Source organism: Mesocricetus auratus, unplaced genomic scaffold, assembly GCF_017639785.1.
Source record: "Mesocricetus auratus isolate SY011 unplaced genomic scaffold, BCM_Maur_2.0 Super-Scaffold_100004, whole genome shotgun sequence".
NCBI classification, from domain to species: Eukaryota; Metazoa; Chordata; class Mammalia; order Rodentia; family Cricetidae; genus Mesocricetus; species Mesocricetus auratus.
Genome location: NW_024429189.1, coordinates 49435148 through 49460280, shown reverse-complemented (window position 1 = coordinate 49460280; position 25133 = coordinate 49435148). Strand labels below are relative to the sequence as shown.

The 25133-nt window shown below is 40.2% G+C and overlaps 1 protein-coding gene across 1 annotated transcript; it reads right to left on the bottom strand.

The window, feature by feature from the left end:
• Positions 1-11472: 11472 nt before the first annotated feature.
• Positions 11473-23339, bottom strand: Dusp19 (dual specificity phosphatase 19). Its single transcript, XM_040745698.1, has 4 exons — positions 22994-23339; positions 19720-19766; positions 15998-16150; positions 11473-11865 (listed from the first exon to the last, which is right to left on the bottom strand). Exons 1-4 carry the CDS (start codon positions 23214-23216, stop codon positions 11626-11628), a joined length of 663 nt encoding a protein of 220 aa, XP_040601632.1. The 5' UTR covers positions 23217-23339; the 3' UTR covers positions 11473-11625.
• Positions 23340-25133: the final 1794 nt, after the last annotated feature.

Genomic DNA, 25133 nt, shown 5'->3' with positions numbered 1-25133 from the left:
TCTTACTGCTAGCAGAAGGATGGCAACTTTAGAGCCAAAAAGCATGCTGGGCCAAATGGGACTAAAGGAAGGGTTCCTAAAGCTGGACATTACAATTACCTTATACTTTATGGAATCCACAGCTAGGTGAGAAAAACTGCTTTATTCTCTCAGCTGTTTCTCTTTCCTGTTATACAGTGATAAGAAACTGTCTTGTCCCAGTTCCACAGCTGGGGGGGGGGGGGAGACCAAGAGCAAGCAGTTAATTACCTCACAGCAGAAGCATCTCCAGGCCACTAGGATCTCACAAGCATTTCAGGAGAAAGGTCAAGGGCCCTTGAGGGGTGCCTGGTACTATGTTAAGTTTCTCAGCCAGCAATGGGGAGCCATGTATAAATTATTAAACACGCCTGACCACTCTGGGCAAAGCATCACTAATAGCTGGGATAAAGCAGTTTCTTCCTGAAGAGGCAATAATACAGTGCCATCAGGTTGGGACTGCCTATCACATCCCCACAATAGCAATTACAAAAGTAAATGATAGATTCCTAGAATCCAATTTTGTTTCTGTTGTTGTTTTTAAGACAGGATTTCTCTGTGTAACAGTCCTGATAGTCTTGGAACTCAATCTGTAGATCAGGCTGGCCTTGAACTCACAGAGATCCACCTGCCTCTGCCTCCCAATGCTGGGATTAAAGGCCACCACTGCCCAGCATTAGACTTCAACTTTTAAAAGCACTTGAAGGTTCAATTTACTTTCAAAAAATGCTCTGAGGTTAATGGTTCCTGCCTTTAATTCCAGTTCTTGGGAGGCAGAGGCAAATGGATCTCTGTGAGTTAAAAGTTATCCTGGTCTGTATATAGTGGGTTCCAGGACAGAAAGGGCTACATAGACCCTGAAAAAAAGAAGAAAGGAAAGGGAGAAAAAGAAGAGATGACATATAAATTTTAAAATGAGTGTGAGCTGAAATGTAAAAACCAAAAGGGTCACAACTTAACCTGGTGTATATGGCTGTGTGTACTTGACAATGGTCTTTGCACACACAATCAGAAACACTTAAGTCTGTGCTGTATCACCAACTAATTGGTAACTTAAAGCATCACAGATTCTTTTATTTGAAGCCAGAAATCAAAAAAATGTGTTTTAAAAGGTTACTATCAGTGTCAATAGGATTGTTTTCCTCTGGAGACACAAAAGGGACATCTGTCTCTTTTTACCTTCTAAAGACTGCACATGTCATTAGACTGTTAGCACCATTCCTGTCTGATCACAGATAGGTCACAGCATTTTTTTCTCTGTCACTGCTTCCTGAAGCTTCTATCATCATGTGATTAACACAGCTGTAGTGATACATGTTCCTCTGCTTCCTTCCTAACTGTACTTAGGGCTCATTCTCATCCCAAGTGACATTTTGGGTTGAGGGCAGGATATATGTAACCCTTTCTGCCTGGAACTCACTATGTACACACCAGGATAGCTTTGAGGTAATTGTAATAATCATATCTGTAAATGCTATCACACATGACATTCACAGTCCAGAGTCTACAGTCCCATAACTCATAGAAATGCACTTTTCAGAATAAATTGCCAAAAGATTCCTCAGTAACAGAATTTCTTTTCTGGCTGTTGTTTTTAACAGGGTATCACTAAATAATCCTGGCTAGCCTGGAACTCACTCTGTAGACTAGGCTGGTCTCAAACTCACAGAGATCTTCCTGCTACAAGTTCCTTGGTGCTGAGATTAAAGGTGTGCACTACCACACTTGGAGAAAGCCGTTCTATACAAATGATAATCTAACCAAACAGAATAAAACTATATACTTGTTAAAAAGAAACATTTGGGGATGGGAAGACAGTTAGGTTAATGAATGCTTGCCTTCATGAAGATGTGAGTTTGATCCTCAGATCTCACATTAAAAATACAGCACTTAGGAAAAGCAATTTTGGAACTCTAGAACACAGTGGTCAACTAGCCCAACCTACTTGTCAAACTTGAGACCAATGAGACACTCTGTCTATAAAAAGAAGGTAGACAGCTCCTAAGGAACAACACCCAAGGTTTTCCTCTCGTCTTCATACACACTTGTATACAGAGGAGCACACACACAAAGAATAAAAAGAAGAGATCCAACAAGATGACTCAGAGAGTCAAAGTACAAACCTGATGGCTCTGAAATGCATCAGAAGTAGAGAAAACAACTCCCAAAAGTTACCTTCTAATCAGCACATGTATACTGTGGCACATTAGTGTACACACACATACATATAATAATACATAGAATTAATTTTTTTGTTTTTTCGAGACGGGGTTTCTCTGTATTGTTTTGGAGGCTGTCCTGGAACTTGTTCGGTAGACCAGGCTGGCCTCGAACTCACAGAGATCTGCCTGCCTCTGCCTCCCAAGTGCTGGGATTAAAGGTGTGGACCACTACCCCCCCCCAGCTTTACTTATATAGATCACTTAAGTGTTTCAAGGTCAATCAATACACACATATCAGGACAACCAGGGCTATATAGAGAAACCCTGTCTCAAAACAAAACCAAATAATATATAAGTGAGATATATCTATATAACATCATTTTGTATATACCAAAGTGGTGTGGGAAGAGGAGAGAGGCTTAAATAAAAGCAAAAGCTGGGAAAGATTTTCAACAAATTTAGCAGCAGACAGTAGGAAAGAGGGTTGTAAACTGAAGGATTTAAGAAGTGTTTATAAGCCAGGTGGTGGTGGCCAATGCCATTTAATCCCAGCATTCAGGAGCTCAGAGGCAGGAGGATCTCTGTGAGTTCTAGATCACCCTGGTCTACAAATTGATTTCCAGGACAGTCAGAGCTGTTACACAGAGAAATCCTGTCTAGAAAATAAAAATAAACAAAAGAAGAGGAAGAAGGAGGGAGAAAAGGGAGAAGGGAGGAAGAATGACTTACAGATTAGTTCATATAACTTTTTTTCAGTCTTTACCCTTCCAATTGGCTCTTTCCTGATCAAGACATGAAGATTCAGTGTGCTGCATCTTAAAACCCTCTGCACTGATGCTCCTTGCAGCCTCTACATCCTCATCTCTCCCTCATATCAGAAGTTGAAAGACCCCTACCCAGGACCCCCTAGGAAAAGAAAAGCAAGGCCAGGCCATTGCCTAATGAAAGAAACCCAGACCAGGTACCTCGCCCAGCTGGCAGGATGTCAAACAGGATCTGTGGTCACCAGAGCAGTCATGGGACCCGGATAATAATTGCTGAAGCGTGCCGGGGTCTTTCATAAAGTAATACCAGGAAACTTAGTCCATGGGAACTACTCCTGCCCCCAAGATGAGTCAATGAAATGCCTGTTACTTATGTAACCATTAAAACTCTATAAATATTGTGCTCCCTGCAAGCCCGGTATGTTCTGCACCCGAGTTGCAGTAGCATCCACAGGCGCCTGTGTACTCAATAAATTACCTCTTGCATTTGCAGCCAGTGGTCTGGCCCCGGTTCTTGGGCAGAGGGTTCGGTTCAGTGCCCGGCGCTTTGATGCCAAGGTCTTTCAAAGTCTCTTCTCTTCTTTAACAATCTATCTGCCTGTCTCCAGCGGCCTTTTGTTCTTTGAATACTACACTTCCAAGTCTCAGAACTTTCTATCCCTTGCCTTTCTTTTCAACGGCTATTTATTTATAACCTGGAAATACTTTTGTTGGTCAAGCCTTTTTCCTGTCCTTCAAACTCTAAGTCATATACCTTGAAGTCTGTATCAGTTTTCATACTCTGTAAATAATTTCCAATACTATGTGACCAGTCCCTGCAAAGCCAAATGCCACTTTCCAGATTCTTGCGTGATGATCCATCAACCTGTCAGTACATCAGCCCCAGTGAGCCTACTTATAAAGTCCTTGTAAATTGGATCTCTAGATCTCATTTTTTATAAGATAGAAACAATATTATTATTATGTTTAATGCATGCTCAGTCATCTTTGCTTCCACTGATCTCTCCCTTTTCTGCCATCATGTGTTAGGGTACCAAGTGTTCTTCTTTCTGCCTCAGCTTCTAGGCAATTGCAGCCAAGTTTTCCCACCACGTTGCCTTCAGTGTCTTCTACTGAACCCATCCCAGCACTAGCCAAAGCTCCCCCTCTTTATACAAACTATCTGGATGTTCAAAAACCTTCTCTAGGGGATAAGTATATAGTTAAGTCTGGGTTTAATCTCTAGCACCCAAAGAAAACAAATATCTCCTTGGGTTCCTCTACCAAAAGGAGCCTCCTTTTCTTCAGCTTCAACAAGACTCCTATGTGCAATACGTTTTACAACTAATAATATCCCAATATATATCCTTTGTTTTACAAATATATACTCTCATCTGGGTAGCAAGGAAAGTAAAATTTGAATATCTCAGAGTGGGAGAGTAGAAGTACATCTTTAATTTAGAGATTCCAGTAGACACCCTTGGACGCACTTAATTGGGAAGAGGGAATGGGCTCTGTGGGTTAAGCCTCTGCCTTGCAAGTCGGAGGATCTCAGTTTGGAACCCCAGACCCAAGAAAATCCTAGCACGGGGTAGCATGAGTCTTTAATCCCAGTACTCTTACAGTGAGATGGGAAGCAGAGATCAGAAAATTCCCAGACGTTCTTTGGTCAGCTAACCTGATATACACATTCACAAACATGTGATTCTTATCTCAAACAAGGTGGAAGGTAAAAACCAAGACACAAGGCTATTGTCTTACCTCCAGTGTGTGCCATGGCATGTACACACTACACTCATACATGCAAATTTACTGCCCTAAGTGGTGATACACTATGATTTATTAAAGCTTGCCTGAGGGTACACAAAAACAAAAGCTAGCCACAAGCCATAGAACCAGGAAATGGTGATACACACCTTTAATTCCAGCAGCCATACTAGCTAGCCACAGAGCCAGGCGTGGTGGCACACAGCTTTAATCCCAGGATTCAGGAGACAAGCAGATGGATCTCTTATTTCAAGGCCACACTAAGTTACGTGAAACTGGGCAAAGGGCCTCCTTTGAAGATTTAGTCTCCAGTCACGTTGAGAAGAGACAGCAGTCTAGGATTGCAGTCTGAACTAGCTGGATCACCCATTCAGTTTGAGGTAGAGGTTAAGAGCTAATGGTCAGCTGCTTTGCTCCTTTGACCCTCAGCTTGAACCCCATTATCTGTCTCTGGGTTTTTATTATTCATGTTACAGCCCCAAAATCATGAACTCAAAGCTTTCACTACTTACTGCTTGCCTGGGTGGAAAACAAAAAGCTCAGCCTGAAGATTAAGCAGGTTAGAATACCAGTTTCAAAAATTTGCCCTAATTTCCAACAAGTTCTTTACTGGTCTACTACACATCCTCATCCTTTTCTGAACAGGTTTTCACATTATGAACCTTGCTTCCAGCAGTCTCTGCCTGCCTAACATACCTTCACTTTTTATCCCCATCTACAGCAATCCTGGCCCTCGTTCAGCTATAAGGCGACACCCTTCATCCGAGACCTCCCTGACATTCCAGCATTGATCATCCTATTTCAGAACGTCCACTGTGCACAATGACTACAACAATGCCAAACGATGCTTGTTTTATTTTATTGTTTTTCTTTTGGTTTTTCGAGACAGAGTTTCTCTGTGGCTTTGGAGGCTGTCCTGGAACTCGCTTGGTAGTCCAGGCTGGTCTCGAACTCACAGAGATCCGCCTGCCTCTGCCTCCCGAGTGCTGGGATTAAAGGCGAGCACCACCAACGCCCGGCACTTGTTTTAAAGGTTTAATTTTTAGTCTCACAACACGGATTTTCTTGAGCACAAGGGCCATTGTCTTTTTTTTCTTATTTTATCAGTAAATATATGAACAAATTAATTAAAAGTTAAAATAAATATTGAACAAAGACTAATTATCTGACATAACTCATTTTGATGCAATTTTGCATGTTTGAAGATTTTTTTCATAGTTCTATCAGAAGTGCTTATTATCCTAAACAAAGGCTTGTTTTTAGTGCTGTTCATTGCTTTTGTTGCATAATGAGAGTTTCAAAACTTGAATTATCTTCTATGAGAAACACCTGTTCAGTTTTTTTTAATACTTCTTGTCACTCTTTGGTGGTGTTTTGTATTTGCCACAAGCCTGTGTTTATTAGATTAGCCAGTCTTTCCATTTTCTCCACTGAACCTGTTGAATAAAATGTCACATGGACTTCCCCCATGTCTATTCTGATTTTCTAATTTACCTAGGACATGAGATCTCATCAATGTGCTGTTTTGTACTCTGTTGATTTTCAAGTTTGGATGGAGAACTCTTTCCGCAAAGCATGGCTCACATGTCTGAGAAACACAAGAATACTGATCTAGTTATGGAAAAATATAGGAAAAGTTCAAACTAGACCAACCTCAAGCCTCTTGCCCACTTGCCTGTCACTTAACAGTACAGGAAACACATGTCAGAATCTTGGTCTACTGAGAATTCAACCTGAAAATTAATTCAAGACTGGATATATTTGAACTTTCTTCTAAACTAAAACAAATTTTGAAAATTCAGAAATAAATAACATCTCAGAATTTATTTACCTTTATTCAATTGGTACAGCCACAGTCAGACTTTTATATATCTATAATATATACTAATAATTCATCAACTTAGTTAAATCTATTAACACAGCTATATACAAACATAAAATCAATCTAGCATTCTGTAAAATGTAGTTTTCATAAATCAAACCAGGCAGTAGTAGCACACGCCTTTAATCCCAGCACTTGGGAGGCAGAGGCAGGCAGATCTTTGTGAGTTCAAGGCCAGCCTGGTGTACCGAGCTAGTTCAAGGACAGCTAGGACTGTTACACAGGGAAACCCTGTCTCATAAAACAAACAAAACAAACAACAAAAATTAAGTAGAGGCTAGAGAGATGGCTCAGTGGTTAAGAACATGTACTACTCTTCCAAAAGACCAGAGTTCAATTCCCAGCACCCACACCAGGCAGCTCACAGCCACCTATAGCTCCAGCTCCAGGGAAATCAGAGGCCAGAGGCATTTGCCCTTACCCCCCACACACACACATATATACACACAGTTAAAAATAATTTTAAAATTAAAAGTCAAAGCGAAGAGAAAAGATATCTACCTCTTGTAAGACTTCAGAAAAAAGATGGAATTTGTCTCCTTCAGACAGAGAGCAGAGAGAGGAAGCATCATGCCTGGGTTTGTCATCTCCACCTTGGCAGCTGCTATATCATGGGCTGTCATTCACTTAGACTGTGATGTCACATAAATGGCCCACAGGACTCCCTAGCAGGCAAGGCCAAATGATCTCCAACACAGCTTCAGGATTTAAAGTGTAAGGGACATCTCAACAAAAGGTACAGTTGATCCTGCCCTTGTTCAGCACTACAAACAGTAACAACAGCTGTATCTCTAAACGATAACACACAGAAACATGAGGGTTTGCTGATGAAGTCATTATAGGGAAAAACTGACAGAAAAGACACAGCCAGACATCAAATGAAACATGAGCTTGGCTGATTTGCCTGTTCATTTTTAACCAGCTAAATTATCCTTCTGCCTTTTGGAAATGAAGAGTAATTTCCAAACTTAAGTAACTTTCATGTGCAAATTTGTCTCCTCATACTGTATTCAAATGCTAGTTAGGTGTAATCAGCTATTATAAAGGTCCAGTCAAGTTATAGCACTCCAAAGAGACACCTTTCAGGGGTGGAGGGTGGTCTCGATTCTTGAAAGAATTGTGTCTGCAATTTACCTTGAGATGGCATGCTCAGGAGGGAACAGAGGGGACTGACTGACAGTAAACAATAATGCTGGTGACAAGTGTGCTATTTCCTATCATTTTGTTTGGGATTTTCTCTAAGTGTTTTTAAACAAGCCCAGCTGGGCAGTGATGGCAAATGCCTTTAATCCTAGCACTTGGTAGGAGGATGTACGCAGATCCCTGTGAGTTTGAAGTCAGCTTGATCTACAGAGTTCCAGGACAGCCAAGAGAAAGCTTGTTTAAAAAAATAAACAAACAGGATAAACGAACCCAAACAGTAAGATATTCAAAAGTCACACATTTTTGTCTCCACTTATGCGAAAAATCAGTAAAGCAATTATTCTTTGCTTGATAGTTCTTTTTATTTGATGGACAGGTATTTTTTTGGAGACTGGTGCAATTCTTGACTTCGAATAGTTAATAATTATGGGGCACTAGTAACTCTAATCTATTCATCTGAATTATAGAAAGTTTAGTGCCAACCTTGTATGCAATACACTGGTTTATTCACACCAAAATAGATACAAGTTATTACTTTATCAGTAACTCAGCATATCACATAGCATTTAATAAACAAATATGGCTTCTCTCATTACTCTGTCAAACTGATCTTTCCCAGGTCAATGATAACCTCCATGATGTTAAGCCCAGATGCACTCAGTACATATTTATTGTATGGAATTTCTCAGCATCATTTGTTCTTATTTACCATGAATGTTGATGCTTTCTTTGGTTACTCTGACAGTGTGTGCTGGTCGTGCTCTTCTCTCTCTGACCATATCTCTTCTTGACTCAGCACCCTCCAACCAGCCTTTAAATGTGATTGTTCTCAAAAGCCCAGCTATACACTTAGTTTTACTCTAAACTCCCTTTGTGTGTGCTATCCATTCCTACTGCAAATTCATTAAAGTAACCGAATGTCCCATCAAGTTACCCTCTTGACATACCCATTAGACTTGGATATCTCAGAGATACCTCGAATTAAATATAAAAGGGCAAATATATCAAATGTAAAAGGAACAAATATTCATCCCAAAGAATGGCATCACCGGTTCTCTAATTATTAAAGCTGGAAACCTTAGGATGACTCTGAAAATTCCTCTTTTCTCTCTTCGAAAACTCCTCTTTTCAGTAAAACTAAATGACAAGGCTTATAAGACCTAGACACTAAATATTTTTTCAAAGTACACATTTATTTCCTTTTTATAGCATTCACTTATATTATTTTAATCATGTGTAGGTGTGTCTGTTTGCATGAGGCTATGTGCACGAGCATGCTGGCACCTGCAGTAGCCAAAGGTGTCATGTATCCTGTAGCTGGAGCCGCAGCTACTAACAGTTGTGAGTTACCCGATACTTGTGCTGGGAACCAAACTCTGGTCCTCTGACAGAGCAGTAGGTTCTCTAAATCACTGAGCCATCTCTCTAGCTGCTACTTCTTCCCATCTTGACTGCAATGACTAAACCTATCTTCTCCACTTGAAACCTGGACCTACACTTCTTACTTCCCTCGCTTTTGCTCCCAACTCACTCTAGGCGATACAAGCCGATTGACCATTTACAGCAACACTCTGAAGATCGGGGATATAGCTCAGTTGGAAGAGTGCCTGCCTAGCATGCATGAAAACCAGCACCAACCACACAAACCAGGCTTGGCGGCCATGTTTGCAATTGCAGCACGTGGGAGCTGACGGAAAGAGGACCAGAAGTTAAAGGTCATCCTCACTGTGATAGAAAGATGGAGCCCACCTATTAAGCATGAGACCCTGTTTCAAATAAATGAACCATCATTCTTGAGGATGGAGAAATAGCTCAGATATTAAATGCGCTGGCTGCTCTTGCAGAGGACCTGGGTTCAGGTCTCAGCACCCACATGGGGCAGCTCACAGCTTCTGAAGTTCTAGTCCCATGGAATCCAATGCCCTCTTCTGGTCTCCATGGACACTACATGCATGTGGTACACAGATAAAATGCCTATATACATAAAATAAAAATGGGAATAAAACAGCATAACATTCTAAGCAAGTTGTGATTACAACCTTTTAGTCTTTATAACCTTTAATCGACCACTCTGAAAGACTAACATCCCAAAGCTCTCTACCAAGTCTCACTTGGTCTGGGCAACAATCCCCATTCATGGACAGTATCTCATGCCCTCCTCCTCACCGCACTTCCGTCCATCACTCCAGTGTCTCATGCTCCTCCTCAGTCTTTGGCTTTTACATATATTCCTGACTCAGTTTTGAAAAATCTGCCACAACCCACTCAGCCTCAGTCAACTCCTACTTATCTTTTAGAACTTATCACAAATGTCACTCAAAAGGCATAAAAGAATTCCCTCATAACTAGACAAAGTTAAATTTTCAGTAGGTATTTACATAAAATTTTAAAAAGATCTATTCGTGTGTGTGTGTGTGTGTGTGTGTGTGTGTGTGTGTGTGTGTGTGTGTATGTTGTTGTTGTTGTTGTTGATAATGGTAGTCAGGGCCTTCTTGCAATTGAGCATGGACTATACCACTTGATCTGCAATCCCCTGCCCCAAACTCAAAGTCACAAGGAAAATTTATAATGTATAATTTATACATTATTCAGTTTCATTAACATGGAAGCATTAAAGAAAAAAGTGTTCTTCCATTTAAAAAATGTGCATGTTAAGCATCCTAACAATATTTAAACTTTTTTATAGATTTATAACTTATCTTTCCTAAAAATATGTTTTCAAGCAGAATACTAAAATATAAAATAGATCAATCTTAAGATTACATCTTTAAAAATTATCTCTCACTATAAGACAGTTTTTAGGGATCCCAGGAGACAAAAAATATGACAGGGGCCTCATAAACAGAACACTTAGTACCCCAGTTAAAAAGAGCAGAGTGTAAGTGATAACACCTAATTAAAAAATCATAAAATTATAACATAGAACATCTATGCAATCACTTAAAGAATAAAAGAAAAATGCTTGCAATAGGAGTAAATTTAAAAGTCAAAATGAAAATCTGGTTTCAAAGGAGGATTTAAAAATCAAACCATTAGATAGATAGCCTTTTGATTCTGGTACTCTTTAGGGGAGGCTGAAGGTATTTTTTTTTCTTTGTTTTTTGTTTTGTTTTATTTTGTTCTTTGAAGGTATTATTATTATTTTTGTTTTGTTTTGTTTTTTTCAAGACAGGATTTCTCTGTATTGTTTTGGAGGCTGTCCTGAAACTCACTCTGTAGACCAGGAGATCTGCCTGCCTCTGCCTCCTAAGTTCTGGGATTAAAGGCATGTGCCACCAATGCGCGCTGAAGGTATTAATTTTTAACTTTAAAAATATTCTTTGTAAAAAAATTTTACTTCCTTTTGAAATGTCTTCACTTAGCAAGTCTACCACATCAAAAGGGTTTTGTTCATGGAATCCTATGTGGGAAAAGAGTAAATTAAAAGGCCTCGGCCGGGCGTTGGTGGGGCACGCCTTTAATCCCAGCACTCGGGAGGCAGAGGCAGGCGGATCTCTGTGAGTTCGAGACCAGCCTGGACTACCAAGCGAGTTCCAGGACAACCTCCAAAGCCACAGAGAAACCCTGTCTCGAAAAACCAAAAAAAAAAAAATAAAATAAAATAAAATAAAATAAAAGGCCTCATTGATTGCTTTCCTATCTGTAACAAAGAGTTTTAGGTTTAAAATGTCTCCTACACATATCAGTGATTTAGTGATCTGATAATACACCCCTGTCTCTTAGTAGTTCAAAGAAACACAAAAGAATAAAGAAAAGATAAGACTTAAAAATGTGTTAATATACTAATTCAGGGAGATAAAAGTAACTTCCATTTTCACAGGTAAAAGACAAAAGGAAAGAGGAGTTTTACAAGTTTTCTCTCCAAAACACAAGCAGATGCAGAAGGTGTTTGTCTCTGCTGGAGTACAGATCACGGGCCACGGCCCCTTTCCACTGAGGGCTCTTGGTCACCTCCATTGCTCTCTTTGCCCACTTGGTAGGTGCGAAGCTGTTCTATGAAGCCAGGATTCGGACATATAGATGGCCTTGCATCTTTCACCAATGACAAAGCACTGGTGAATTCAATTTCTTCAGAATTCATCAAGAAGCCAATGACAATCGCCGCAGCCCTGGAAACCCCTGCATTACAGTGGACGAGAACCACACCATCCTGAAATGACATCAAACAAAATTCACATTATGCACCTGAGAAAGGTAACTAAATCAATTACACATTCTTAGCAAACTCAAACTATAAACTAAATAACTCATCTTGTCTATTTATTCCACAGAATAAATTTCACTGCAAAAAAAAAAATGAGGGAGAAAAAAAAATCACCCAACACCTGCTCTTCCCCAGGACTGAAATTCTCTCTGATAATGTGGTTGGAATTCTCAAATGACATCTTTTACAGGACTCAATGATCCAACCAAATACACACAAAAACTTAGCAACTTACCAGCACATGTATATAAATAACTGGCATCCCTGGCTTGGAAATCTATGTACAAAATCATTGGCAAGGAAAAAAAATGATATTGTTGGGACTACTATTCTGTAAAGAAGTAAATGAAGAATATTCTTTTTGTTTTGTTTTGTTTTTCGAGACAGGGTTTCTCTGTATTATTTTGGAGGCTGTCAATTAAGAATGCTCTTAACTTAGCAGTTAGTAAATGGTGGCATGAACAACTTATAACATCCTGGAATGGAAAATGTAATTATATACCAGCAGTAAGGTCAATAAATGAAAAACTTCTCAGGTAACTCGTAAATGATACTTTAGAAGTGAAATGGACACAATGCAGGATGGATGCTGGTTTAGACAATATTGCATTAATAATAGATGCAATAGATCTGATGGATCAACAGTGATACAGCTTGGCCTACTGCAGGCTCTTAAAAAGTTAATGATCTATAGGGAATGGAGCACACACCACAGAATTAAACATTTCAGCAACTTCATTTCTCCACTCTTCATCTGGTACAACACAGGAAAGGGACAGGAGGGGACAATATTACTACAAACCCTAGACCCCGAACACATTACGCTACTGTTGCTATATGCCATTTGACTACTTTAGAGGTTTGCAAGGCATCTTCCTCACACCTGTGTATCTGTGGAGTCACAGTGTGAGCTGCCTGGGGACTGCGAACTAACTTTGGTCCCCCAGGAGTGAGTGCTCTCGAATGGTGGGCCATCTCTCCTGCCCCTCTCACTTTGTTCTTCGTGAGTTTCCTTCTGCATTTTTCAGTACAAATAATTAAATCTATAACTCTGCACACACTAGGCAAGCACTCTATTTCCAGCCTTTTTTTTTACTTTCAGGCTCTCACTAAGTAGCCCAGGGTGGTTCTAAACTCACCTAGTACTTCTCAGTCTTCCTACCTCAACCTATTTTTTTCCCACTTTGTGCCAACAGCTTATTTTGTTTTTCTTTTAGAGACAGGGTTTCTCTATGTAGTCATGGCTGTCTTGGAACTTGCCCTGTAGATCAGGCTGACCTTGAACTCACAGAGATCCATCTGCCTCTGTCTCTAACTGCTGGGATTAAAGACTCTACAGAGTCACCACTTATCAGTTAATTTTTCAGACTTAAAATGTTTAAAAATCATATTACAACAACTTGAAAACTACTAATGTATATTACTTAGTTCAAAACAAATCTCCAGATCTTAATTTTATCTGTTTAAAAATGTTAATATTTTTTATTTTTCTTTCACTATTTTATATAACTACTTTTTCTTTTATGTGTATGTGTATTCACCTTGTCTATGCAGTTCCCTCAGAAGTCAGAAAAAATTGTTAGATTGCATACTGGCTAGTCTCATGTCAACTTAAGCTATCTGAAAGGAGGTAACCTCAATTAAGAAAATACCTCCGTAAGATCCAGCTGTAAGGAATTTTCTTAATTAGAGATTGATAGAGGAGGGCCTAGTCCATTGTGGGTTGTACCATTGCCTGGACTGGTGGTCCTGGATTCTATAAGAAAGCAGGCTGAGCAAGCCATGATGAGCAAGCCAGTAAGCAGCATTCCTCCAAGTCCTCTGCATCTGCTCCTGTCTCTAGGTTCCTGCCCTGTTTGAGTTCCTGTCCTGACTTCCTTTGATGATGAACAGATATGGAAGGTAAGCCAAATAAACCCTTTCCTTCCCAATCTGCTTTTCTTTTTTTTTTTATCATGGTGTTTTGTCACAACAATAGAAATCGTAACTAAGACAGATTCCCTGGAACTAGAGTAAAAAGAAAATGGTTCTGAGCTGCCATGTGGGTGCTGGGAAATGAATCTGGGTCCTCTACAGAAGCAAGTACTCTTAATGGCTAAGCTGACTCTCCAGCCTCTCTAACATTCCAAACATTCTAACATGGAGTGGGGAGTGACTCATGAAGTCTTATCCCTACTGGAGAGCTCCTGACAGTCAACGGTGCTAGGGCAGAAAAGAGTCAGTTTTCTCGGTAAGCGTGGGCTCTGGTAGGTTGACCATGTTCCAGTGGCGCCCCATGCCCATGCATATATGGGTTAATTATGTATGTGGCATTAATTAAACTCAGTGAGTTATTGAAACAAAAAAAGAGGACATGAATTTGAGAGAGGGATGTGGGAGAGAGCTTGGTATATGAGTAAAATACATTATATCCATGTATAAAATTCTCAAAGATAAATTTAAACATTAAAAATCAAGTCGAAATAATGAAATAAGTCCATTATTTTTGGATAGTCAGACTCTGACATACAGTGAAGCAAGGTTCAGGTGTAACCTCCTTCTCGTGCAGAGGTCTCACAGCGAGCTTTTGTAGTTCCGGCCATCTAAACAGAACTCATGACTGTCCAGACAAGGTGCTGTGGTTTGAATACAGGTTGAGTATGTCCCCTAGAGGCTCATAGTTTTGAAGCTTGGGTTCATGTTGTGAGGTTAGGAGATGGTGGGATTCGGGGATGTACTCCTGTAAAGGATGTACCCTTAGTTACAGAGTTCCCATGGAACTCTTGATTAGTTCTTGGGGGAAGAGATTATTATATAAGCCACACCCACCATCCTGCCTGGAGATCTGATATTGATGCTATTACCAAGTCTATGAGTGTGAATTCTCTGATACTATTCTTTACCAAAAATGAATATACAGTTCATTATATGTAATAAAGGAACTACTTAGAAAACTATAAACTTAATTACAATTAAAATGTAAAACAATTACTTATTGACAAAAAAAAATTCTTTCAAGATACACCTTTAGGTAATAGCCATTCCAGAAGTCTTACCTGTCAGGATGTTGGCATATATTGAAGTTAATGTTGAAATAATATCTTATAGCCGGGCCGTGGTGGCACATGCCTTTAATCCCAGCACTCGGGAGGCAGAGACAGGTGGGTCTCTGAGAGTCTGAAGCCAGCCTGGTCTACAGAGTGAGTTCCAGGACAGGCTCCAGAGCTACCGAGAAACCCTGTCTTGAACAAAACATAACAACAACAAAAAAAAAACAAAATGAAAATCAAAAAGATATAATCTCTTATGTTGGCATTCTAAAGTCTCAAAACCAGCAGATAATTTCTGATTAGGATTTCATTTAATCTCAGTACAGCAATTTGCATTCTCCCTTAAAATTCTATGGTTCAAAATGCATAGGAGCCAGAGATACAGCTCAGCTGGAAGAGTATTTGCTTGGCATGCACGAGGCCCCAGGTTCCAACCCCAGTACAACATAAAAACAGGCATGGTAATGCACACCTGTAAGTCCAGTATGAGGGTGGTAGAGGCAAGAAGATCAAAAGTTCAAGATCATCCTTGGCTACACAGCAAGTTGGAACCTTCACCTAAGTTCCATGAGACATTGCCTCATAAATAAATAAGTAAAATTTTAAATGCACAGCTACACAATCTCTGTGCCTTAGTCATTCAAATGAATGAATATTCATCATCATGAATCCACCAACAAGACTAGAGCAGACTGTACCCTTTGGTCCATCTGGTTTCTTACACATCAGTCAGGATGTAGGAGCTGATACAGCCTCAGAGGATATTCAACTACATATTTGCACAGGAAAACTCAGTAATGGAGGGAGTTTATCTCTCATTGTTTCTTCATAAGAACTCAGAAGAAATAACACAAATTAATGTGAAAAGTAAATTTCTCATTAAGGAAAAAAGCAATCGGAGCACCAAAAACCCAAATGATTTAATGAGTATTACTGTAGGGAAATTTTCACAATGGTTCCTCAGAAATTTATTACAATGTACAAAGATTGGGTGGTGGTCCTGTTTTCGAATTTCTACTTCTAAAGAACTGTATCAAAGTAAAACTCACCTTCAGTTTTGCTTGTTCAATAAACTCAAAACATTCTGGAAAATAAGACAGGATATTGGTTTCAGGCACATCCAATATAGAAATGGTCTTATATGTAAACTCACTGAGGAAAGCATTTTCAACTCCATATGCAACATTGAGAATATGAGTCACCTTAGAGAAAAGAAAAACAGATGATTTTTAAGTTCTGTGGTTTAGAGGATCTAAAAACAGGCTGTAATGTTAACTTCTGGAATAAGAATAATGAAAATTTAACAACTCCCTGAATGATACATCTCTTCTGCCTCATCCCTCACCAACATGCATGGCCCTTCTGTCATACTCCTACTCCTTAGAGATCACCTCCCTCCCTGTACTAGAAACACTATGGAAATACAGACGAGGTTGAGCTTACTATCATAAGAACCGAGTGAACCTTAGTGGAAAGCACTTAAAATACTTGCTGGAAAAAAACACCTGAGTGAATATCCACACAAAACTTTAGTGGGTTTTGTTTGTTTGGTTGGTTGGTTGGTTGGTTGGTAGGTTTGGTCTTCTATTGCAATAAACCACAGTTGCCTATGGGGCTTATGAAAGGGACCCAGAAAAAACAGGCTTTTTTTCAAGAAAGCCTACCTCTACCACTCAGTGAGGGAACTGTTTGTTGATGCTGGCCTAGGGATAGGATGCCCTTTACAATAGGGATAGTAAGAACCGTTCACTGAGGACTTTGTGTTTATCAGGCATGCAGGTTGTCTCGGGCCTCTCTTATTGGGGCATTATTATTTCCACTGCAAATCAAAGTTTGTTTCTAATTGGTTCTGAAATAAAAACACTGTAAAAAGGAAAGATAAAAATTCTTGCTTTCTTCCTGTCTCTATTCCATTTTTTCTACTTGTTTGTTTGTTCGTTTGTGACATGGCTTCTCTGCAAAAGAGTCCTGGCTGCTCTGGACTTCACTCGGTAGATCAGACTGGTCTGGAACTCACAGATATCCACCTGCCTCTGTCTCCCAAGTGCCAGGATTAAAGGCGTGTGCCACCACTGTCCAGTTTATTTTTTCTACTCTTACAGTGACCACGTTTGCCACTTTTCTTTCATTATTCTTTTGGGGTTCCTTTATGCATATATTTTATTTCTTGATCTAAGCACTCAATGAATATCTTACTTTACACATTTTACTTATTAGAATTAAATTCATGTGGAAACTTCCTAATGGTCCTCTGTAAGAGAACTTCCACCAACACTTGACCAAAATTCCAAGGCAGGCTTTGAAATAGTGCCACCCACTTAAACTAATCATGAGGTTCACAACATCCGTATATTTTTCTGAAAACTCTCTACCAGGCAACTCAATTTAGCTTTGTTTCCCTAGGCACTATTGAGAGAGAGACTGTGGAGAGGAAGCAGGATCTGACAGAGCTGCCCTTGTTTTACCCCCAAACAGTAAAGCTGAAAGTGGACAAATGTGTCATTAAGAGAGTGATTGAAAAAAATTACTTGCCAATGCAAAGGTTTTTCATTTGCCACTAATTTATTGATGGAAATGAGGCTGGAACTTTCTCTAGCTTTGTTAACTGCTGATGTGAGAGGGCTCCTGGTATGAGATATGGGATTAATCAGAAGCCAGATTAAACACCGGTCAGCAAAAAAACAAGCCATCAGACTAGCTAATGTGTTCATTACTTGTTATTTTCCTTTGGGAACTAACTGCAAGTATTTAACCCATAACATTTTTTTAATCCATAACTCAATCAATTCTTTTCTCAGATGACAAACAGGAAAAGAATAAAGTCTTCATCCTCTCAGAGTGTTGGTGGTAAGTGGTGAGAGCTAAGAGGATAATGAAGTAGACCCCAATAGAAGGAAGAGATTACTCAAGGTGCCACTTGACTCAACCCCACCCCCAGCCCCGTGTGTGGGGGCAGATACACATAGCTATTCTCTTGGCTTAACCCATCTGTGCCATTGTTAGTTGCATGAGGCCTCAGTGACATACTGCACTCTCAGAGAAGTCAGCTCACCCTGCCAATCCTCTGGATGCCTTGTTTGGTTCTTTCAGAGAAGATAATCTTACCTAAAAGTGCCACAGAGCAACCTGCACATCTCCCCATCAGCTCTCACCATCTTGCCTATACCAGCCGCTGCCCTTTCTTTCCGACTGATTTAAATGAATGATACACTCCTGCATCCTTCAAAGGCTCCTTCCTGGTGTCTGTGCCTGGAACCACACTGCTACTGCTGAACCTTTCTCGAGTGACTTTCCTGAATCTTCTATTCCTCCCTCCAGCATTAGCCTTAAAGCATATTCAACACTTTCTAAGCTCCATCCATTGCCTCTTCTCTTACCACCACTTCCTCATGGCTCCTCTACTTGTCAGTCGCCTGAAATCTGCCCTACCAATTTCTCTTACTTGCTGTTCGACTGCTGCAAAGAGACACCGTGACCACGGCAACTCTTAAAAGAAGCCATTGAATTGGAAGCTTGCTTGCAGTTTCAGAAGCCTAGTCCATGATAAGCATGGCAGGAAGCATGGCAGCAGCCAGCCAGACACGGTGCTAGAGCAGTAGCTGAGAGCTCACAATCGGATCCACAGGTTTCAAGCCAAGGGATGGGGTGAGAGTGTGCCTGGCGTGGGCTTCTGAAACCTCCAAGTCTATCTCTAGTGAGATAAGACACCTTCTCCAACAAGGCTACACCTCCCTAATACTCCCTAAACAGTCTACCAACTAGGAATTCCTTTCTTCCTATAACTAACCAGCCAGTTGTGAGATTTTGGGCTCGCAGATTACCTCAAATTCACCACTACTCTCTACCCCTCTGCATTCTATTCTAAGCCACGACCATCTTCTCTCAGGGTACTGAAATAACTTCATAGTCTGTCTCCCCATCTCTACCTCGAACAACTCTCCGATCTATTTCCCACACTGCTTCTAAAGAGAAATCTTTTTTTTTTAAAAAAAAATGCACATTTAATCTTGTTATGTCACCAGGAAAAACTGGCCATTGGCTTTCACAGTGGATTTTGTCTAAACAACTGACGCTGATTTTCATGGCCTTTCGCAATCCATTTCATGCTTACCTCTCTTGCTCATATCTTGGTACCCTTTGTTCTCACACTGTTTTCTGAACTCCATTTCTGTCCCTGAAAGCAACCTTTCTTTTCTCTGGCTTTGGGGGTGTCTACACACACCATCTCTTCTATCTGAATTCTCTCATGTCCATTTCTTACTCAACTCTCTAAGAGCAAAATAAGTATTACCTCCTCCAAGAAACTTTTCCTGGAACCCCAAGTCTCAAATCAAACAAAATAAATCAGGGCTAGGGGCACCATCACGCTGCACTTCCCAAATGAACCATACAATATGCCATTCTGTAGTCTTTAATTCTCTTTGGGCCCATTCAGAGCATAAGCTTCAACTGAACGAGAACCTCCCATGCTCCTCAGGCCACTGAATGTGAGTTTCAGCAGAGGTTAAACAGGTGTGCTTTCAGGGTCAAGTTCGTGAGGCTGTGTGAAGGAATCTGAGAAGACCGTAAAACTGAAAAGTTGGATTACAGATCTGTATATTTAAAGCAGGTGCAATTATTTTGACAATACTATTAAAAAGACAGCCCAAGTGATACAGGTTAAACTGAATTATTCAAAAGTTGGAGCAATACAATTTTTCCCACGTAATGGAAGAATGGACATCTTCCAGTCTGTGGTGCCAGACCCGAAACATCCGCTGACTTCATTTACCTTGTGCTTTCTCAGGAGCTCCAGATCATGAGCAGCATCCTGCGACCCTGAGGAAATAAATCATCTATCTTCACCACGAATGCCATCACTCTGAATTTTCACGTGAATTTTGTGTAAGGATTTTCTTAAAAAACACAAGGGGGAACAGCAATGTGGGAGAACATCAGTTCAATTTTGGAAGGGAAATTTGGTAATATTCACCATGAAAATTTATCTTTTCTCTATCTATGCACCTTCCCACTTTGAATAATTTTTACTAAAATTATAGATGTTTTGTTGATTATCCACCTCTAAGGATGTTCAACACATAAGAAATAAAAACAAAACCAGCAAGCAAAACAACTCCAAGTCCAATAAAAGTGCTGAGATAAATAAAAGACGGTACAATTACATAGTGAAATCTGTACAGCAGTATGTGCCACTAGAAATAAAAATTAAAATAGGTAAGGCATGGGACACATATTTTCAGTATATTAGGAAACAAAGCCATGCTACAGGGGCTTGGAAGATAGCTCAGGGTAAAGTACTTTCTAACACAGGACCTGAGTTAGATCCCTAAAACCCACATAAAATCCAGGCATGCTGTGAAATACACAATAAAAAACAAAAAAAATGTATATGCTTAAAAACAGAAAATACATGGAACAAAACATTAAATGCAGGGTTGTAGGTGATTTTTTTTCTTACATGAATTTTATTATTTACAACAAACACTTCTTTCTTTTATAAAAGAAAAAGGGTGTTAAGAAAGTCAGACACCCACAGCGTTAAGTTCAGGCCAGCTGGAGAGGGAACACTCAGTATCTTTGAGGTCCACAGGCTCCCACCCACACACTGTTTACCGCTGGTGCGTGCCTTTGACAGTTCTCTCTGCTAAAGACAGCTCTCTACTCTCCCACACGGGGAGATGTCTATAAGCAAATTCTTATCTGAGAACGCCCAGTTACCACAGAACAGGTTTCACAAACGGTCAAAAGGACGTTTGCAATGAAGTATTTCAAGAATTTTACTTCCCTGTGGTTCCATCCATATCTAAGGACTCAGCCAGCTTCCCTCACATGAGTTCAGGTAGCTGAGGGGCCACAAGTACACAGTGGGTCCAAGGTGAAATGTTCCTTACTAAACACACATTCTGCTTCCTACTTGGAAACTGGACTTTCAAAATATGGGCATTTAGTAAATATAAATGGTGGGTTCAAAAATTGTTTGTTCTCTCATCTTTCTGTAATTTTCTGCCAGTTTGTAATACTCCATGACTAAAACATAATTCTCGGGTTTTAAATATAGGAATTCTTAACCATGTTGAGGTTGGGGAACATGTCCAGATAAATTCATTTTAATTTAATAGTTTAGTGAACATACCATCTTTTAACTAACTATTTTGTTTTGTTCTGCTTGTATTTTAAAATATTAAACACTGCAACACGGCTTAAATGAAATTCTTTCCCCTTTCACATCTCTCTCTCTCCCCCTCCCTCCCTCCCTCCCTCCCTCCCTCCCTCCCACTACCCCCCCCAAACCTGTAACAGGTCAGGTTACTTCTATTTCAGAAACAGTTGGTGTATGTTCTAAGTGACTTCCAAGCTATAACAGCACTGACATAAACCCTGTGTGTTTGTGGTGCTGAGGCAAGAACTCTATTGCCAAGTCTCACTATGCTGCTGAAGCTGCCCTCCCTCTGTAGCCCAGGCAGGCTTTGAACTAGCTGTTCCTTGGCTTCCGGAACAGCTATCATCGCAGCTAATTTAATGTATTTACTTATTTATCCATTTACATTTTATTTTTCCTGTTTATTGTAGGTAAGAGAGAGACAGAGAGACAAAAAATAGACAAAGAGTGTCTGAGTGACTGCGGAGGTCAGAAAAGGCTTCAGGAGGTCAAATAACTGAAAAGTACTCATCTACACATTATCATTCTTGGATACAGCGAACAAGGTCTGAACTGTCCCAATCAGCCAAATAATTCACTGAAGTTTTTGCTGTTCATTTGGTGAGAAGATAGTATAATATTTTTCTATGAGCTGCAAAAACTATCTGGTTTTATTGATTCAGTCAGTTTAAAGACAGTGTGTATGACAATTCTTAAGATACATGGTATAACAATAATTTACACTGAGTTTTGTCAAGAAAGATTCACACTGTCAGAACAACTTTATAGGGTGTTACTTCAATTAAAGCGGATGGCTTGGGGGCTAGAGAGATGGATCAGTGTGTTGAGAGCACTTGTTGCTCTTGCAAAGGACCCGAGTGTGATTCCCAGCACCCACAAGGCAACTCACAACTGTCTATAACTCCAGTTCAAGGGAATCTGATGACCTCTTCTGATCTTTGAGATTACCATGAACGCACATGGTGGACATGTGTACATACACAGGATACATGCACATAAAATAAAAAACATTTTTAGCAGATGGTTTTTGGAGGTCTAGAGAGAATAAAAGAATTGCACGACCTAATGTAAGTCTAACTGCAAAAAAACATAGTATAATGATAGAGGGTAAGAGCCAGTCGGACTTGAACTTGTTGCCCAACTCTGCTATTTACTTAATCTGTTACTTGAGCAAATTACTTACCCAATATTAAAGCCCAGTCCCCATTTATAACATGAAGACAACCCCTACTTGGAGATCTTTAAAAGAATTATATGCTATGTATTCTTCCTGTTGCGCGTATGTGTAAGTCCTGGTTCTGTGTCCAAGTGTTAATTTCTCATTCATAAATGTAAAGTAATGCAGACCTATGGACTAAGATGGTTTCTAAAGAACACCAGACCAACAAGATAGCATGCTTTCTTCTTTTGCTATTTGTGGATGGTGCTTATATACAAATTCAGTATTTCCATATTACAAGAGATGAGGCCGTCAGACTCACAGATGTAAAAATAGAAGCCTTGTCCTCAACACACCAAAGGCAGACACCATGAGCAATGTAAGAAGCACATTTTCTAGGTCCTTTCAACCGCCAAGGAATCACTTGCTTTTTTTGTGCATTTTTTAAAAGGACATAGTCTTTTTATAATGCAAGAAAACATAACACTCCATTTTCCTCCAGAGAAACTTAGACAAATAGGGGAAACATTTCTTCTAAAACTCAAATGATCAGGTGTCAAAGTGGTAACTGTGGTGACAGAAATGTCCCTATTTTGTTCCTAACCTAAAAAAGTAGACATTTCAGCTTTTCATCAGAATAGCTGGCAATATTCTTGTGCACAGTGGGTTATTATGCATAGAGGCGGCTAACGGCAAAGGAATCCGGTGGCAAGTCAGTCTACTCACCCAGAAGCAACCAGGGCTTAATAACGCCAACTTGCAGGTCCAAGCTAAGGTCCTGCACATAGCCACAACCACCCCCACCGCTGGGCTCTGCTTCCACAACATGAACTGTGGCATCTTTCCAGCTTTCTATAATTTTCTTTCCAGTTAGCGTGGTCACCCTGGTGCACTGCTTCCTGAGATTATTCCGGGAGAATGCTTTGATTTCTTGGTTCAGGGAGTGCATTACATGAGCGGAGGAGGAAAAGCAGCAAACACAAAGAAACTCTGCACTCACTGCGAGTCACTTACAGGAGCTGGCCTTGGAGGTGACAACCGCACCTCTGACAGAGGGAGCAGCCCAGCCCTGCTGTCCCCGCCCCGAGCCGTTGTAAGGCGAGATCTGATTGGCTGCTAAGAAACAGGACCGATTGAAAGCCGCTTCTCATTTGCTGACGGAAGTTCTGCGTCTTCCGGGTCCGTTCAGACGCCGCTCTGTCGGGGCTTGTCCTTAGTGTTTGATCCCTGCCTTTATCTTGGACACGGGATGGTCATTTCTAAGACTCTCTTGGAGAGAGCTGCTATCTCCTGGCTCTCCAATGGCAGTGTTTTATGGAAATGTTGGATGGTGACGGTGGAGATAGCTTCTGAACCGCGCACTCTCCCACCCTGCCGGGAGCCTCTTGTGGCTCACTGGGCCTAAAGGGGCTACAGTCGCTCCCAGGGGCTGCTCCTCTTTTGTCTTCCTTTTTTTGTCTCTCTGCTGTTGCCTCTGGGAGAAACATTAACTAGATAAAACCACTGAGTATTTTAGTGTGATTCCAACTGAAATGCAATGTAAATAAAAGGTCGTTTTAAATATGTTTCTATAGATTAGCAAGGTTTAAAATTTGTATTCTGGCTTTCCACGCCTGGAAAGCATGGCAGCAATTGCAGACGTAGTTGGGGAAAACCAAGCATACAAATCTAAATACACCAAACGAATGAATAGAATGATGCTCCTGCCCGTAAAAGACGATTTGTTTTGCACAACGAAACTGCAAGATTTCTTCAACTGAAACTTTCCTATTAACCCTTACTAAAAGGCATTTTTAAGATAATTTGAATACGCTGTACAAAGTTAAGACTTCGAAAAAAACGTATTCACCAGCATTACATACAAACATTTTTGTTGCTTTTGCAACTTTGTGACATTAAGCTTATGGGCTAAATTTTTGTGTCCCTCCAAAATGTGTTGGAATTATAGGTCCAAGTGTCCTGGAGATAGGACTTCTGGGAGGACAAACAGTCTTATATTAAAACATATGACAGGATTACTGGTTCATGAAAAGGGAAAAGAACTCTTCCTTCCCTTACCCTGTACCAGATAAAGGAGGATAAGGGAGTTGGGAGAAGTGGGTGTCTGCAAGTCTGGAGTGAGAACACATCAGGAACCTTGCAGAGACCAGCACCTCGGTTTTATGTTTCTTGACCTCCAAACCACAACAAGTAAATTTCTTGTGCTTACGCTATACAGTTTGTAGCTTTTGTTACTGCAGCCTGGGAAGGAACCAAACATTTTTTCTTCAAATGGATTTATCTGCTTACAACACCTAATGGGAACTCCAGGGTGAACTGTAAATTGTTTGCATCATTTAGTCAACCACAGGCTCATCAAAAACAACTCTAACCATAAATCAATCCATGTATTTATCTAACAATGAGCACTTACTACACTCTGCTAGCAACTTTTACACATTTAGTGTTACACATAGGCACAAAACAATAATTTAGATTTTATGTCATTTTACTTTACTACAAGATTTATATATATGCATATATAATGTAACATATATAAAACCACAGTTTACAATTGGGGAAACTTGGATGAAGGGAGAGCATTTCACAGTTAAGTTTTGAACCACAAATAAAACTTGAGCGCATTTCAGTCCAGTACTTCAGGGTTTTTTTGTTGTTGTTTTTTTGTTTTTCTGTTTGTTTGTTTGGTTGAGTTTTTGTTATTTGTTTTGTTTTGTTTTTGTTTTTTCGAGACAGGGTTTCTCTGTGTAACAACCCTGGCTGTCCTGGAACTCACTCTGTAGAACAGGCTGGCCCCAAACTCACAGAGACCTGCCTGCCTATGCCTCCTGAGTACTGGAATTAAAAGTGTGTGCTATCACCACCT